The sequence below is a fragment of the Typopeltis vanoorti genome, chromosome 5, assembly GCF_054136105.1.
Source record: "Typopeltis vanoorti isolate ZY-2024b chromosome 5, IOZ_Tvanoo_1.0, whole genome shotgun sequence".
NCBI classification, from domain to species: Eukaryota; Metazoa; Arthropoda; class Arachnida; order Uropygi; family Thelyphonidae; genus Typopeltis; species Typopeltis vanoorti.
The window spans coordinates 138,521,350-138,538,785 of NC_143553.1; the positions used below are offsets into that span (position 1 = coordinate 138,521,350).

General features: G+C 33.9%; 1 protein-coding gene across 1 annotated transcript in view; it reads left to right on the forward strand.

The window, feature by feature from the left end:
- LOC150106866 (tubulin epsilon chain-like) overlaps positions 1-17,436 on the forward strand; it is a 197,550-nt gene that overhangs the window by 106,951 nt on the left and 73,163 nt on the right. The window contains exons 7-9 of the mRNA XM_090393493.1: positions 4,017-4,137; positions 11,312-11,508; positions 15,924-16,064. Coding sequence (XP_090249619.1) covers positions 4,017-4,137; positions 11,312-11,508; positions 15,924-16,064 — 459 coding nt within the window. The remainder of the gene's footprint in view (positions 1-4,016; positions 4,138-11,311; positions 11,509-15,923; positions 16,065-17,436) is intronic.

The following is a 17,436-nucleotide window of genomic DNA, read 5'->3' on the forward strand; positions in this document are numbered from 1 at the left end:
GATTAAACTAATTTATTATTATTTGCTAATCTTTCCTCTCCCATTCTGTTTAAGTGACCATACCACATGAGATTAGCTCTGCTAACACATTCCTGGATGCTAACAATGTCAAATTCTTTCCTAATATTCTGATTTTTTAATATGATATTGCCATAGCCTGTGTAGCTCAGAGGATGTGCCGTTTGCACACCACAGCACTTGACCACAAGAAGGAAGACTTGCTTTTGAATCTAATCAGCGACTAGAGGAAATTTTTCTAAGCCTTTTTTCGAGTGGTTCCCAAGTTAGTCGATCTCTGGCGTGGGCAAGTTGGTTTTTTTCCTCCTGGAAACTCTGGTTTTTCGTCCCGTAAACTCAAGAAAATCGACCTTAGAACCCACATTATTTCAGACATTAAATATATTGTGTTAGGAACCACGGGATGGTGGCACTTGTTGGCTATCACTAATTAAGTGGCACGTGCCACTTAATTAGTGATAACCTTGTGCCAGCCATCTCTGATTGGTTGCCAGTGGAGATTGAACTGCCCACTCAGTCTCCAAAAGTTAGATTGGGTGGACTAAACAGCCTTGCTTACTCCAGTATAGGGAGCAGGCAAGGCAGTTTTTTTTTTACTACCATTGATGCCATCTGTTCACGCCCCTAATCTTTCTCAGGACTCATATCTGTGGTCAAGGGTTTTATTTCTAATCCAACTCTCAGATTTATAAGTTAAAATGGATTTGAACACTGTCTTGTATACAGCTTTTATAGTTTTTGACTAATTTCTAACTTATTCCATACAAATTTATTCATTTGACTTCCTACCATACCAACTCGGTTGATTCTATTGTCGATTTTCATTTAATTTACCATCTTCATTAAAAATAATCCTGCATAAGTAGCTGAAATGTTTTAGCTGTTCTATAGGTTCTCCATTCACAATGAAGTTGATATTTTCAATGCTTCTTCCTATTTTCATTGTTTGTGTTGTTATTGCTGATTTTCATACCAAATTTATTAAAACAGTTCAATTTAGTCAGGGTATCTCACAGACTTATAGTGGATTTAGAAGTATAACATCATCCGCATAAAGCAAAGAGTTGAGATTAACATCTCCTTTGATATTAGGTTTAATACCACTTTTCTTCATAATGTGATCTATATAGTTAATGAATAACAGAGGGGATAATGTACATAATTTTCTGACACCACCAGATTTTATGTTAAACTGTCTTCCTGTACTTCAATTCCGACTGCTGACTTTCAACTTAAATAAAAACTAAGTATTGCTCAGAGCCTCTGTAGCTCAGTCGGTATAGACAAAGTTCTTTGGTTGGAAAGACCTGGGTTCGATTCCCGTGTATGATGTGAGAAACCTTTATCTGGTCTCTTTCAACTAAATGAGAGTTAGCTGGTCTCATATAGAGGTGAAGGGTTTTTTCACCAGGAAACTCGGGTTTTTCATCCCTCAAAACAGGCAAACTGGCCCCGTGCGCACACACAGATTACAGTCATGAATACGTACGACAATATGTGGAAGAGACAGAGTCCTCACCACATGTTGTTATGCCTGTAGTTAACCATGAGTCACATCATGGTAGTCAACCTCCTAGATAGGAGACGACACATGAATGGGAAGTATTGCTTGATATAATGCCCCATTGATACCACACCACACAACTGTAGGGTTTGAATAGCTTCTCTCTTGTCCCCTTGTCATGTGTTTTCCAGATCTACAAAACTTAAATACAGATTTTTTTTTTATATTCCCATGCTTTCGGAATTATTTTTCATAAAGTGAAAATCTGATCCTGACAACTGCTATTTGGCCTAAATCCAGTTTGTTCTTCACCAAGCTTCCCTTCCAGAATCTTTCTCAACTGTTTCTCAAGTATACTTGCATAAATCTTACCAGGAACACTCAATAGAGAAATACCTCTGTAATTCTCACATTCAGTTTTATTTCCTTTTTTATATATGTGTACTATGAGAGCTCTACTCCAATCATCTGGAATTCATCCCTCTGTCCAGGCCTGAACTATACAGTGCAGCCACTGTAAGACTTTTATACCTCCATACTTGAGCATTTCTGGTCGAATATCATCTACTCCACTGCCTTTCCACATTTCAGATTTTAATGACCTTTTCTGCTTCAAGTATGGATATATATCTGATTGCATGCCTCTTCAATGTTTTTTATCACTGTTCTGTCACTGATTGTTTCATTTAGCAATTATTCGAAGTGATTACTCCATATATCAAGGATATATTTTTCACCAGTTTTCATGTCGCCTTTATCATCTCTGATTCCTTTCTTCCATTTCTGAGCTTTTTCAACAGCCTCCAGAATATTTTGGCACCTTTGATATTTATTTTCTGTGTTCTTACCAAAGTCTTCCAATGACTTTTGTTTAGCTAATTTTACAGTGTTTAGCTCTCTTACATTTGTCTCTGTATTCTGTAAGAGTAAAAGCTGACTTATTTGCCAGGAACTTTTGATATGCTTTCTTCTTTTCCTTCGCTGCCTCTTTAAATTCCTGTGTCCACCAGGGAGTTCTGATTTTTCTATCCTTGCAAACAACCTCACCACATGTCTCTGGCTGAATCAATCAATGTTTTCTTGGGGATTTGCCACTGAACCTCCAAGGTTTGATTCCTGTTCTGAAACTCTTTCATTTTTTCTTGAATAATGTTTGTGTATTTTTGTATACAGTCCACATCCAAGAGCTGCTCAACTTTTATTCGGTTTAAAACTTTCTTACATGTTATTCTTTACAATATGAAATTCAATTTTATCCTACTCAAGACTAAATAGTGATCACTTCCAATTTCATATCCTCTGTACACTCTGGTGTCCTGCACCAGGGAGAAAACATCACTATCAACAATAACATAGGTCAATGAGTCTTTTCTTATTCCTTTCCTCTTCTCTCCATGTGAATTTGTGCACATTTTTATGTTGGAACATCGTGTTAGTAATAACCAGTCCATGTCCTGAGCAGAAATCCAACAGGTATTTGTCTTTATTAGCTTTGCTCTTTTATCCAAATTTTCTCAAAATATTTTTGTATTTCTGACAATCATTTCCTATTCTGCTATTTAGATCCCCAACAATGACCAATGTTTCCTTTTTCATCGTGTGAGTTGCTTTCTCTAAAGCCTCATAAAATTCCTCCACTTCTACCATAGTAGAGCCTTCTGTGGAACCATAGGCACAAATAAGTCTCATCGTCCAATTCCCCATTCTGATATTTGACCACATCACTCTACTTGATATTACTTGCCATTCAATAACATTAGCCTCGTATTTTGTGTTCAATACTATAGCTACACCTTCTTTTCCCTGATTGTCATTGCTTGAATATAACATTTTGTATTTATTGCTCAGAAAAATCTTACCAGATTTTGTCTTTTTTTTTTTTTTGTTACCCCTATTATGTCAATCTGGTATACTTATCCAATTCCTCAGCTATCTCCATTTCTTTGTCATTCAGGCTTCTTATGTTGATAGTACCAATCTTTAACTCTGTTGAGTCGGATGCATTTTAGGATATGTTCCGGTAGCTGACTTTTTGCTGTTCGTACTGGTTCCCTGGCAAAAACAACTGTATCCTTGTTTGACACCCCAGCTGGCATGAAATTCTGTCATGTCGGCTTAGACATCATTTTATATTTTGATTTAAGCCAATAAGAATACAACTTGGTCGACTAAATCCCAAATTGCCAGCCCATCTTCATTCTTTCAGTATTCAGATAGATACCTAATAGAGTGCACCACGAGAAGGTGAGGATTGGACATTAAATCAGAAGTCCTGATCGGTTCTCCATTCTTTAAAGGCTATGTGGAGGTCTCCTCTCAGTTATACGGCTTTGACCCTTAAGCACCCCTGCATGCATCTCAAATTGAAATTTTTTAGTATCCAGTAATTTCTCACTTGGTTATAATTAGTGTAGTTGTTAATAAGCACATTTATAAAAGCCAGTAAATTTTTATTACTATATAAAATTGTTTAATTGTAACATTATTTTTGTAGATTTGTTATTGCTGTCTACCCATCAGTAGATGATGATGTTGTAACATCACCATACAACACTGTACTTGCAACTAGTCATCTTACAGAGTTTGGAGATTGTGTTTTGCCAATAGAGAATCAGGTAAAATTATTTTTTTTATGGATTTGGTATAATTTAATATATTAATCAACACTAACTTTTAGATGGTATATTAATTTCATTGCCTGTGAGACCACTATTATACTTATTGGAGGAAGTATCTGTGAAGTCTATCTAGTATGAAGTGTCTTCATAATTAACTATTTGAACAGATATCCCATAATGCACATTTACCATGGCATTTTTCATGAACTCTGCAAAATGCTCAAGTTTATATTTATACCAGGATTTATACATAACTAAAACCAAAATGTGTTCACAGTTATGTGTACAAGAAAAAATACCAAAGCATGCTGGATAAAATTAACTCTTCACCCAGTCTCAAACAGAATAACCCAATTAACTAATTTATTCATCATACTTAAAAATTTCATTAATCTTGCCTCTAGCTATAACTCTTAAAAGTACATAAATTCTGTACCCAATTCTATAACTTGTTGGACTTTTCCACATATTTTCTACCCAAACAGTAAAAAATGAAATTTGTATATTTGTTCAAATTCTCCACTTTCTTTTCATTATGTTCTCTAGTAGAGTTCTGGTTTGCCAAATATAGCAAACTCCAGTATCTTATGTATGCTCTGAATTAACTTATATTACAGATGAAGAGGAAACTCCATTCAAGTTTCTCTCCATCTGTTATTGAATTCATTAGAATTCAACTAACCAAATTACCATTTCCCTAATTATCACAATACAGTCCCTCTATACGTTTAGTCAATCTTCTCTGAATACCCTAAATTTTCTTTATCTATTAAAAACCTTTGAGTAAAGCTATGAGTCATAATCCAATATTGGCCTAACTTGTATAAATTATCATTACTTTCTCCTACAGGTGAAGAATCTCACAATCGGTTGAACTTTACTAGTTGTCTTACCAATGGGATTCCTGAACTTTTAATTCTTTATCAACCAACGATACCCAAATCTTTGTATTCGTCAACTTTTTAAAAAACCTGTTTATTCATGTTATCTCCATCTAGCATCTTACTGATTACTTACAGATATACTTGCATTTGTTTACATTAAATTTTAAATTCCATTTCTCTCTCCATTCCAATATTTTAAGATCATAAAGAACTTGGGTCATTCAAACAATTGACTATGCTGCCCAACTTTACATCATCAGTAAAGAGAGAAATTTTACTATTAATATTTGAACCTAAGTTGATTATAAATATATTAAACAATAAGGATACTAGCCCCAAACATCATGGTATCCTGCTCCTTAACTTCCAGGTTGTCAACTCTCTAAACACTGTTCTATTAGTAAAACAATTTTCCATCCACCTCATGAGATGATCAACATTTATTTAGTACGTTATAATTAGTAGGATCTCATGGAACATCATTCAAGGCTTTACTAAAAATCATAAATCTCATCATAGCCATTAATTGATTTTCCTAATGTTGTGCTGTAATCAGACGATTCTTGGCAAGAATTTTTCTATAGTATTAAGAAGGCTTCATCTTTTATATTTCCACATTTGAGCATTTCTCTTGTATATCATCTACTCCTCTTGCCTTCCACATTTCAGGTTTTGATGGCTTTTTCTACCTTAAGTATTAATATGTACTCCTGATTGCATTCCCTACTGCTGTCACTGCTTGTTTCATTTAGTAATCAGAACTATTATTTTTTAGAAATAATCATGTATATTCAAATATTAATTATAAAAACTTTAATACTTTCCTATATTTCAACAATGTTATTACATTGCCATAATCAGAGGTAACAAAAAAACAATGTGCACAAAGGACTAACATTGGACAATGTTACGATGGCTATGTAACATTGCTGAAATATAGGAAAGTATTAATATTTTCATAATTAATATTTGAGTATACATTATTTCCAAAAATTAATAGGCTTATACGTTGGTTACTCATAGATAGTTATGAGTGAATCTACAAGAATTTCATTTAGCAATCTTTCAGAGTAATTACTACTGATATCTAGAATGTCTTCAGTTTTCTTGTCACTTGAATCATTTTCGATTCCTCTTTCCATTTCTGACTTCCCCCCTCTCAGTAGCCTCCAGAATACTTTGCTATCTTCTGATATTTATTTTCTGTGTTTTTACCAAAGTCTTCCCATGACGTTTGTTTAGCTAGTTTTACATGCTTTGCTTTTTTACATTTTTATCTGTATTTTCTCAGGGCACACTTTAATTTACTTGAAAAAAAAAAATCAAAAAGAGACAATCAAGGATACCTGCTTATCCTTGATTGTCTGTTTGATTTTTTTTATATACTTGCAAACAACCTTGCTGCATTCCTCTCTAGCCGAATCAAAGTTTCCTTCAGGGTCTGCCATGCTCCAGTTTTTATGATGACCAACCATTAAGAATTGGAATAACCTTTGCAGACTTCTAATAAGAAGGATCTATTCCCAATTTTAGTGAATCATTGATTGAGGTTTAACATTGGTGAATATTGGCTTAATTTATTAGCTAATAAATAAAGTTAGTTGGTAATTATCATCCTTAGACATGTTTTTTTTTTTTCTTCTGCTAATCAACCTAGGATCAAAACAGGGAGGTTTTCTGTATTTCAGAATATAGAATTTAAAAATAAATTTGCTTTTTTTTTTATTATAAAAAAAAAAAATTGTGAATTACATAAATTAGAAAAAAAAAAATGTAATTTGTAACAGCCAAAATTCAAGTACTTACATATTTTACTATATTTACAAGAAGCAAAAGAATTATTAATAATGCATAAATATTTGAATGTGCTTATAATTATCGTTTCCTTTTCTAACTACTTTTGTATGTCTATTTTGTGAAACCAATAGCAGTTTCGCATCATACTAATATCCTCATTTTCCCTACTGTTGTTGCTCTATTAATGATGTTTAGGTGCAACTTTTTGCCTTACTTATCACTCATTTGTGCCATTGTTTTCAGGAAAGAAGTCCAAATGAAATAAAAGTAGTCTTGACATGTTCTTGTGTGGTGCTTTGCTAAAAGCTGGTTAACTATATAAGTTTTAGCTTAATGGTTCCTCGCAAACCTTTCCCAACTACCACTGAATGATTTCCGGACTTCTGTTTTGTTCTTTTTGATTTCATCTTTTTTGTACTTTTCTAATTTGCAGTTCAACAAATATACAGTACTTTCTTTTACTTTTGCTTCTGAAATTTTTGGAAACCATTGAGTCGAACTGAAATTAAAGTTCATTTTTCTCCAATATCTTAGTTTTTAATGAAATTCAGTTTAATATACAAACATGAGAGAAATATTTTCTTGGGGCAAGTTAGAAACTTGTTTTTATATTCTTCCTTCATGGTATAAAATCTTTTCAAGAAGACAGTAATTTCTAGGTATTATGTACTATTTTATTGTTGAGTGATGTTTTCTCACTGGTGCAGGACACTATACAATGTACAGAGGATTTGAAATTGGAAGTGATCACCATTTAGTCTTGAGCAGGATAAAATGAAATTTCATATTGAAAAGAAGAACATTTAAGAAAGTTTTAAAGTGAATAAAAGTTGAGCAGCTCTCAGATATGAACTGTAGACTAAAACATGAGGGTTGTTTTGAAAAGTTTGATAAATTTCCAATAGACAGGTGACACAATTTGTTCATTCATATCATCTTTTTCATGACCCTTGCAAAATTTTAGCCAAGTTTGACACGTAGTTCTCATTTGGCAAACATTTAAAATGACCGTGCTTGCATTTTGTATAAAAATGGAGGAAAAAAGTTTCGTGCAGTGATAAAACACTTCTATTTGAAAAGTGGATGGCCGCGCAGATCAAAGCCGACTTGGAAGCAGCTCATGGGTGACTCTTCGCCAGCATTAAAGACTATTTATTTTTGAATAAATGAGTTTAAGTGTGGTCGTAACTCCATCGAACATGAAGTGCACCCCGGACACCTGACTGAGGTCACTACGAAAGAAATGATTGACAAAATTGTAGGCATCTCAACAGAATGGGTGTATAATATCCTGCATGAAAAATTGTGCATGATGGGTGCCGTGGTTTTTGACTGTCGATCAAAAACGCACGAGAAAAGACATTTGAACGAAGTGTTTGAGAATGTTTAATCATGATTTGCAGGATTTTTTGCGTCTATTCGTCACTGTAGACAAAACTTGGATCCATCACTATGCACATACAATACACAGTCAAAACGGTGGACAGTGCCTGGTGAAAGAGCACTGAAAAAAGTGAAGACTGTTTTGTCAGCTGGGAAGGTTGTGGCCACTGTTTTTTGAGATTCCCAAGGAATTATCATGATACCTTATTTGGAAAAGGGTAAGAAAATAACCGGAGTCTATTATGAGTCATTGTTGGACTGTTCAAAAGAAGAACTGAAGAAAAAACTGCCAAGATTGCGCACAAAAAAAGTGCTCTTTGATCAAGGCAATGCACCGTCCCACACATCGGCCATCTCAATGGCAAAATTGCACAGATTAAGGTTCAAATTGGTTCCACATCCACTGCGTTCTCCAGACTTGACCCCTGTGTGACTTCTTGTTCCCAAACTAAAAAATTGGGCTCAGTAGGAAAAATTTTTCTTCGAACAAGGATGTCATCAAGGTGTCTTTGACTATTTTGCATAATTTGACAAATCTTACTTTTTAGATGGGATGAAAAAATTGGAAACTCGCTAGACCAAATGTGTAGACCTTGATGGAGACTATGTTGAAAAATAAAGGTAAATTTTTCCAAAAAAAATGTGTTTAACTTATATTTTTACCAAACTTTTCAAACAACCCTCATACACAAATATTATTCAAGTAAAATTGAAATAGCTTGAGAACAAGAACCAGACCTTGGAGATTCATTGGCAAATCATGAAAAAAACATTGATTCAACCAGAGAAGATGTGGTGAGGTTGTCTGCAAGGATAGAAAAATCAGAACTCCATGGTGGACATAGGAAGTCAGAGTCAATGAAGGAAAAGAAGAAAGCTAATTGAAATGTTATGGTGAATAAGTCAGCTTGTGCTCTTTAGAGACAAATGTAAGAAATCTAAACACTGTGTAAAACTAGCTAAAGAAAAGTCATGGAAAGACTTTGGTAAGAGTATAGAAAATATTAGCTAGGTGGCAAAATGTTCTGGAGGCTGTTGAAAAAGCTTAGAAATGGAGTGTTGTAAAAGGAATTAGAGATGATAAATGTGAAATGAAAACTGGAGAAAAAGATATTCTTGATGTATAGAGTAATTACTTTGAAAAGTTTCTAAATGAAACAATCAGACAGTGCAGTGGTGAAAAAAACTCGGGGCATGCAAAACAGGAATACATATCCATACTTGAAGTAGAAACAGCCATCAAAAGCATGAAACATGGAAAGGCAGCTGGAGTAGATGATATTCGAAATGCTCAAGTATGGAGGTATTAGTCTTACAGTGGCTGCACTGCATAGTTGAGAAGGCCTGGACAGGGGGAAAACTCATGGGAAGACTTTAGTAAAGTTCCAGATGATTAGAGTAGAGCTCTCATAGCACCTATATATAAGATAGGAAATAAAACTGAACGTGAGAATTAGTTGTGTTCCTGGTAAGATTTATGCAAGCTTACTTGAGAAAGGGTTAAGGATTGTGGAAGGGAAGATTGGTGAAGAACAAGCTAGATTCAGGCCAGATAAAGGCTGTTAGGATCAGATTTTCACTTTACGACAAATAGTTCAGAAATTGGGGGAATGTAAAAAAAAAAATCTGTATTTAAATTTTGTAGACCTTCAAAAGCATATGACAAGGTGCCAAGAAAAAGCAATTCAAAACACTACAGTTATATGGTATCAGTGGGGCATTATATCAAACAATACTTGGTCTTTATATAATTGTAATTCAGCAGTTAAACTTGAAGGGAGTACAGGGAGACGGTTGAACGTAAAATCTGGTGTCAGACAAGGATGTACATTATCCCATCTGTTAATATCTATATGGATCACATTATGAAGGAAAGTGGTATTAAACCTGATATCAAAATTGGAGATGTTAATCTCAGCTCTGCTTTATGCAGACGATATTATACTTCTAAATAAATCCCCTACAAGTCTGCAAGATTCCCTGACTAAATTGAATAACTGTTGTAATAAATTTGGTATGAAAATCAGCAATAACAAGACAATGAAAATAGGAAGAAGCATTGAAAATATCAACTGCATTGTGAACGGAGAACCTATAAAACAGCTAAAACATTTTAGCTACTTAAGCAGCACGATTTTTAATGAAGATGGTAAATTAAATATGGAAATAGACAACAGAATGAACCGAGCTGGTATGGTAGGAAGTCAACTGAATAAATTTGTATGGAATAAGTGAGAAATTAGTCAAAAACTATAAAAGCTGTATACAAGACAGTGTTCAAATCCATTTTAACTTATGGATCTGAGAGTTGGGTTAGAAATAAAACACTTGACCAAAGACTAGAGACTGCAGATATGAGAGTCCTGAGAAAGATTAGGGGCATGAATAGATGGCATCAATGGCAATATCATAGCATATTAAAAATGATAATATTAGGAAAGAATGTGTTAGCAGAGCTATCTCATGTGGTATGGTCACTTTAACAGAAGGGGGAAAGGAAAGATAACAAAACAAGTGTTCTCTGCCCAGAAAAAGACCCAGAGGAAGACCAAGATAGGTGGATTGATACAATAAAAGTGCTTTAGAAGACAGGAAATATGAGATCTGATAATGTTAGTCTTGACAGATTGATTTAGAGGAAAATTGTAGATAGGAAGTTAGTAATGATGCAAGTTTTTCACATGGTTCTATTATAATATCCTGTACACCCTTTGAGGATACATGTCAGGAATTTGATTATGATAATGATGAATTTTAATAGTTATTATTTTTTGATAAAATATTCCAAAGCATTATAAAAAGTATGTTAAAAAGGAAAAGGATTGTAATTTTCTTTATCTATTTTAGAATCATCTACATTTATTTCTGTTTTAAAAAAAATTATCAGCCAGTGTGAATTTGATCCTGAATGGTTATTCTGAGCACAGTCTTATTTTTTTGGTTAACTATAATTTTTAAATAACATCGCATTTCTTTTTTTTTTTTTTTTTTGGTCTGAGAGACTAATTGTTGATTCAAGTAGTGCTTTGATGACTATATTTTTTATTGATTAAAAGTGGTGTGTTCTTGGCATGCCACTTCTAACCAGTAGTTTTATTTTATTGTAGGCTCTGATTGATATTTGTAATCAAGTTTCCAGAGCTGTTCCTCCAAAGCAGATATTAGCAAGAATGGGGATTGTTCCAAAAGTAAAACTTGAAAGTGTTATCACATCCTCTACAGGTGGACTTATCAAACCAAAACAAGAAAAGCCATTTGACCAGATGAATAATATAGTTGCTAACTTACTACTAAACTTAACAAGGTAAGCATGGAATTAATGCTACAATTATTTACTTCAATATTGAAATAGAATTATCCATACCATCTTTCCTTTCAGACTCATTGGCCAAATAAGCTCATCAAAACCTGCTTGCTGTTTATGATGTGATAGTTAATCCTGTCTGCATTATCTGATATGTCTGTATCTTGCATGTGTTCTTCTGGCATTGGTTTGCCTGTTTTCAGGAGGGAAAAACCCTGTCACCTCTGTATGAAACTGACTAACTTGTATTCAGTTGAAAAGTCCTGATAAAAGTTACTCTCTTCCTAGATGGGATTTGAATCCAGGTCGTTTTAGCCAAAGGGTATTGTCAATTTGGATTGAACTACAGAGATTCTTAATTAGAATTATTTAATTTCTTTAAAAAAAAAAAAAAAAAGCAGTATAGTTCTAGGGACTAGTGCTATGTTATTGAACCATGACTGTGCCATTTAACACACTGAGCAAAATTCCCAACAGATATTTCCCTTTACAATGTAGTCTTTAAGGTCACAAATAGTTTTGAAGAAATAAGCAGTGGTACTCTGTACTTACCATTACATTTTGTAGAATAGCATGCCAAAAAAAAAAAAAACATCAGCAAATATTCATTCTAACATTTCTAGCTAACATTTTTAGCTCTTGCTGAAGTTTTTTGTAACTGTGGAGATCCTTGCATTTGTTACTTTTATGCTTCACTTCTATTTCACAGGAACAAACACTAATGTAACAGTGGATTTTAAAAAAATGATTAGAGATTGATCTCGACTCATGAACTGGCCTATATTTTCTTTTTGTGAGTATCCTCTGGACTAGCACTATGAAAGATGTCAAGTGTCATTATACTAACTCTGATAATTAAATTTTTTGTTTATTATTTTATAATTTATATCTTGAGTGGAAAAGAATATAGATCAGTCTATGAAGGGATCAAAATGGTCCCTGATCAAAAGTGGGCCATGAAATTATGGGAAAATTTGAAGTAGCACTTGCCATGCACAGATGTATGCAAGCAGGTTCTTGCTACTTAATTCTGTACATCATTTGAACATGTTGATACAAATTGCCACATTGTTGCCATCTACATGCCACGTGCACAGTGTTATTGTTGCTGGCCTAGTTAGTTAAATGGATAGTATTTCTATTCTCCAGCCAACATGTTATAGGTTAAATTCCATTGCAGCAGGGATGTGTGTGAATTGCTCAGTGTGAGTAGTACCAAATTAGGGTACTACTACTACTACTCTGATTTGGAAGATGGTTACTTCAAAAATTACTTCTGAATTAGGGTTCCCTCATAATCTAATCCTCCCCAAGTAGAGAAAGCTTGGTTAATGTTAAGTTCTTTGATGTAGTGATCAGATCCAAGACTCTTGAATCTTGTCCCCTCCATTAAATGTTAACTCAGGTAATTATCTCTCAGCAGCTGTATAAATTCCATTCCCTGCCTCTGCTCATTCCTCTTCCCAGTCTGTCCCCATAGTCGAAATCCCCTATAATAACAATTGCTCAACCTGTGCTCATCATGCTAATTTGCAAGTGCATATCATCTACATTTTCCCTTATCTCTCCCCTGGATTATAGCAGTAACCTATTACATATTTAGTGCTGTTAGTCACTATCTTACACCAGTTAGCTTCAAATGACTGCCCTCTGAATCCCTGTCCCTGTGATGTACGTCTACTACACTTTTTGGTTTTAATTGCTCTGTTATCATTAGCAAAGCCTCTCTTCCTATTCTGTTTCTTCTGTCCTCTCTGAAGGCACTATATCCCTTGCATTCTATTCCTGTGACTGTGACCCAGTTAACCACATCTCACTAATTCCTATTTTATGTATTTTAGTTTATGTATTTTAGTATACATAAACTGCAATTATCCCCTTTATCCCACAACCTTCTTTACATCTTGTGTTACTTAGCTCACTATAGTTAATCTGGGGTTCTACATTTTGCATTATGTGATCACTTTCTAACCTTCAGGTTGCCTTCTGGACCCATGTTTGTGCATACCCCTCCACAACAGTCTAGTTTCCCTGACTTTGTACTTATGAAATTTCATTGAACAACACTTTCTCAAGATTCCTGGCAGCAAATTCATTTAAATGCAAGCCATCCACCTGATATAAATCCTTTCTTGGATCAAACTAAAAGTCCACAAATTCCATACCATTCTATCTGTACAATCTGCACACTGACTCATTTGCTATCATAGTCCTCCATCTCAGTTTTCCTCAATTATACCATGGCAAAAGACTCGCAACTTTTACTTTTTCACTATCCTTTTTCAAATACACTAGCAACTCTTTCATATCTTTTCACATACTATCCTTATCACCTGCTTAATCATTTAGCCAAAATAAACATCTTTCACCTTAACTCTCTGCAGAAAGTTAAGGTGAACCCTATCTTAGTGCTAGGAAAACACTACTTTGTCACACTCTTCTCAAGGACTCCTCATATCAATGAAACACCATACAAATTTCATCCTTATTTTCATGATTTTGCTCTTTCATGCTCTGCTTTCTTTCCCCTTTTTTTGCTTTTGTATCATACTATCTGCCAGGTGCTTCTCCAACCACTCAATTTCACATTTCCTTCTGTGAAGGAACTCATGAGTGCACTATCTTTTCCATTATCATTTGGTCATCTCTTCATCGTTCACTGTCATTCATACAGTCACTCATACCTCGTGCAACACTAACACCAATCATATTATCATGCATTTCATCTTTCAACTCGCTGCTATCACTCTTCTTTACTCTTTTCAAAATTCTGGCATTCATTCATGAAACACTTCCAATGAACACGTTCTCCAGTTTCATTCTCCTTCCAAAAATCTCTCATTCTGTGAAGACTGTGCATTTTGCACATGCTGCAGCAAACGTAATTGTGTTAATTGTGTGCACTAAAATCCCCAGCATTGTTTTACGTATTGTTGCCATGTTGCACAATAAAGTGTACAAGAAAACAAATATTAAAACTTTAAAAATCATTAAATTAAACTCTATCCTTATGTTAAATACACAAACACTCGTAAATATAATGATGCAAAAGGATTGATTTAATTGACACTAAAGACTTCCAAAAAATACTTATCTTTCAGTAATGATATTCACCACTTGCACTATCTTCTGCTCTCTTGCAGCAAAAAAAACATCCATCAAGTTGGAATTAAACCAATGACCTATGAATTTCAGCTTCATTGTACAGTCCATGGCTCTTCCAACTGAGCTGTTGATGGTTTATTAATACTTGAGGTTTAAAAAAAAAAAAAAAATCAAAAATTGAAAGAGAGCTGGAGAAGATATTTGACCAAAATGCCCAAATATGGAGATATAAAAAATTTACAACTTTCTGCACTTAATACTTTTCAAGGCATGGTCAGAAGGTCAAATTCCAGATAATTAAGGTAGAGTTCTCATAGTGCCCATGTGCAAAAGAGAAATAAGACATTGGGAATTACAGGGAAATTTCCTTACTGAATGTTTTAGATAGATCAGGCCAAGTTTAGGTTAGGATCAGCCACTTTAAGACAAATAATTGAGAAATCATGGGAATATAACAAGAATCCATTTTTGAGTTTTCTAGATCTGGAAAAGGCATATGAGAAGATGCCAAGAAAAAAGCTGTTCAAAAATGCTGCACTTATATAGTGTGGATGGACATTTTATTGTGCAACATATAGTTTTGTTTGATTGGTAAATCAACAGTTAGAATTGAAGGAGGTACAGGAAGATGCTTTGATGTTAAATCAGGGATAAGATAAATAATTGAAATGTTAAATCAGGGATAGGTGCACATTATGTACACTGTTATTCATCTATGTATATATATCACATTATGAAGAGGCAAGTGGCTTGATAACAAAACTGGAGATAATCGACTCGGCATCTGTACTTCATGCAGATAATGTTATATTTCTAAATAAATCCAGTACAAGTCTCTAGAATTCCCTGAATAACTACTGTAATAAATTTTGTATGAAAATAAGCAATAAAAATGCACTGTGAAAAATAATAAAAATGGAGACCTTATAGTAAAAATCTGTTATTTAGGCACAATTTTTAGTGTAGATTTGCAAGTTAATATAGACAACAAAATTGGTAATTCTAGTATGGTAATGAGTCAGGTGAATAAATTTATATGGAATAAGATAGAAATTAGTGAAAATATTAAATTAGCTGTATATATAAGTTTAAACTAGCATTATAAAGCTATTATGGTATTATTATTAGTACGGTATTGTTATGTCATTTAAATTGTAATAGAAGGAATAAATTAACAATAAGGAAGAAACTATTAAAAGTGCAAAAATATCACAAGGTTTATTTAAATTAACTGATTAAATTGGATCTACTTTTTTTTAACATTATGATTTTCCATAACAGATGAAATATTATGTGGAATTTTTTTTCAGCTCTTCAAGATTTCCTGGCAGTTTGAATGTGGATCTGAATGAAATTGTGATGAATTTGGTTCCGTTTCCTCAACTGCATTATCTGATATCTAGTTTAACTCCACTTTATGCTTTATCTGATATTTATATTCCTAGTCGCAGGTGAGTGCTAAGGGACAATTTCTTCAAAAAATTTTTTACTTAAGTCAAAAATTGCCTCAAAGTATTAACTGGTGAAGTGTTTTCTTCTATTTATACATAATTGTTTACTTGAGCGTATATGATGTTTAACTCTATATATTCTATTAAATATTGTCGTCTGCGCCATTAATAAATATTGTTACTGTGCCATTGTTATGTCGTTACTTTTCCTAAAATAATTTACTTTCTTTATGAATTTACCTCTCTACAGTAACTACAAGACTTGCAGAATTTCCCTGACTAATATCTGTATCACTTCTTACGTGTTCATTTTATAAGGAAAGCAAATTCTATATCTCTAGCTGACTCCTAATTTTACTCACTTGCTTGCCCTGACTTAAAGGTTATTCCTTGCTAAAAGAAATGAATCCTCTAATTTCTTTCTGGGGCCGTCTCCTCTTCAGATATTGACAAATTTATTTTTTAAAGCTGCACCAGCCAATATCTTAGAATAGAGGGGACTCTTATTCAGGGAGACTTTTCCAGACTTTTGGTGCACATAAGTGAATAAATTTAGTGTTTAAACTCATAAATGAAATGTTTTACTGTGGCTAAGTAAATTCTGGTTTGCAGTTGTAACCTCTATAACAACATGTTATACTTTTCTTTCAATCTCCCCCCCCTTGCTATGGTTCAGATTAATGAGTGGTAGTTTTGATTCATATCACAGGCAAAAACTCAGGTATAGAAGAAAAGACATTTTATTGGAATCTAAAGACATATACTTAGACCAATCTCACTTTCAATTAGTTCAATGACATGCTAAATCAAACAGATTAATACTCTAATGCATGAACAATAAATCTTTCTTTTGAGCTAGAGATTAAACACACATAATATACACATTATACACTTATAATCAATATTCTACCTACTATGTTAGTCTTGCACATCAAACTAGTCACCATCATCTATGATCATTCCAGACAATTTGTCTTATGGACATTAGCCACTGCTAAATAATCACTTAAAGTTCTTAAATACTGTCCATACTCAATTATTACACTACAATGATCTTTCCCTTTTACTGACTGGGTAATTATACAACCAAATCTGTACTTTACCATTTCTTGGGACAGGATCTCCAGATCCGTCTGAACTGTTCTTCTTTGTTTAAATTACCTCTCGATACTTCCATAAAGCCTGCATCCATGTGGGGTCACTATGGTCATCAGATTAAGCCTATGCTCTGCACTTGGCATTTTTCCCTCATCTATTCTCGATCTGTTTCAGGCCATCCTCATTTCTACTGCCAGTTCGTAGAATACTTCCGCAATATTATTCCATTGGAACTTTCAGCGAAGGAGCAAAGACAGCATATGCCGACATCTCA